This window comes from Volvox carteri (genome assembly GCF_000143455.1).
Source record: "Volvox carteri f. nagariensis unplaced genomic scaffold VOLCAscaffold_5, whole genome shotgun sequence".
NCBI classification, from domain to species: domain Eukaryota; kingdom Viridiplantae; phylum Chlorophyta; class Chlorophyceae; order Chlamydomonadales; family Volvocaceae; genus Volvox; species Volvox carteri.
The window spans coordinates 1,264,043-1,265,671 of NW_003307548.1; the positions used below are offsets into that span (position 1 = coordinate 1,264,043).

At 51.3% G+C, this 1,629-nt stretch overlaps 1 protein-coding gene across 1 annotated transcript; it reads right to left on the reverse strand.

Annotated features, from left to right (window-relative positions):
• VOLCADRAFT_56842 (uncharacterized protein) lies at positions 1-968 on the reverse strand (the record flags this gene model as incomplete). The annotated part of the gene is made up of 3 exons (XM_002947199.1): positions 1-149; positions 413-552; positions 877-968. Coding segments are annotated over 3 exons (381 nt in total), but the record flags the coding sequence as incomplete, so codon positions are not given.
• Between the last annotated feature and the right edge of the window lie 661 nt (positions 969-1,629).

Sequence of the window (1,629 nt, forward strand, 5' to 3'; positions counted from 1 at the left end):
TCAGCAACCACATGTGTGTTTGCAATGGCACCTAGCTCCTGCGCTTACGTCGTCCTGCCGCTCCCCCGTGATAAGTACGTGTAGCTCCTCGTCCTCACCGTAGTCGTACTTAGGGTCGCGGGAAGCGCCTTCCTTCACAGAACCGCGACCTGTGGGCACGAACGTGTAGCTACTGGTTGATATAGAGAATACACGGCATATGTGACGCACCGAAGTGAACTAAACGCCCAATGGTCCAGTCACCTAAACACTGAGGCCCCTTGGTGTCTGGGGCGCACTGTAATACCTATTAATACTGCATCTCTTGCATCATCATACTACAATACATGCAAAATTCCTGGCGTCTTCGTAAGCAAAGTCAGGGTTAAAATTTGGACGTCCCGTTGTAGCCCCACTTCGCATTTCTGCTCACCCCTGATGGCGATTTTGGTGTTAGTCTCCTTCTGCATCCGCTTCTGCGTGTTACCGCGTGGACCGATGATGAGACCGATAAAGTTGTAAGTGGGGAATGCGTCCTGAGGGATGTACACCTTCTTCCAGTATTTCTTTGGCCTGTAGGGTAAACAACCAGGCGTCAGAGACAGCTCCGCTAAGCCGTAAAGAAAACCTGTCCCATGAACTCAGCCCCGCTTTCCCTGCGCCAGCCCTCAAACCTATTCCCCACGGTTGCCTTCCAGTTCATACACTATGAACACGCGTTCCATTTGGAAGGCTCCCAGACCCCCTTGGAAAGCCCCCTTCCACATGTGATGTCTCAAGCAGGATCCCACACACCACGCAAACAGGCGTCATGTGCTGCTCCACGCAATAACATGCAGCGCTTCTTCCTTCTTCGCCCAAAAGAAAAACAAAATGCGTCAATATGCTGACCCATACCTGTAGTCTGCCGGTGGCTTGAAGGTGGGATCTTCTTTCATGAGCTCCTCCACTACCCGATTGCGGTTGTCCAGTAACCTTTCCCGATACCTGGCGAAGCCAGAGGCGGGAAAACAAATTCACAATTTTTGGACCATGCCTTCTACCCGTTACCTACGTACATCTTGGGTGGCCAGCTTGGATCCCTAGTCTATCATGCGAGATCATGATGATCCTTGTTTGTCGTTGAAACACGTCAAGCTCCATTCAGAGCAATGATGTCCGCGTTCACCCGTCGCGCCGTACAATTTTGCAAAACATACCCATACCCAAAAAAGTTCAAAGGTCTGCAACCCGGCCCACCATTCTCAAAGCCTGCTTTCCGTTCGCATACCATTGGCAAATGCCCAATGCCTTTACTAGGACTATTTATCCTTATTCAAACAGCTTCATAGCTGTATCAGATATTTCATAGCGGTGGCGTGCGAGGCCTACCGTGTCGCACGGCTCCCGTGCTCAATAACCGAGCGGCCGCATCCTTAAAACTATGAGTACGTCAATTACGCCTTGGAAACAATTTCGAGGGCACGAAAGCTGCACCCCTCCCTCACCTAATCTCGCGTGTATTTTGGCGAATTCCATTCCGGTCGTAGATGGGCTCAGGCGAGGGGGATCGGCGTGGATCACCTTCCGGCGGAATATCGAGGTCATTGTTCTGCGGACCGGCAAAATGGCAACCGTTATGACCACAGGGCTAGTATGCAATACAATAAC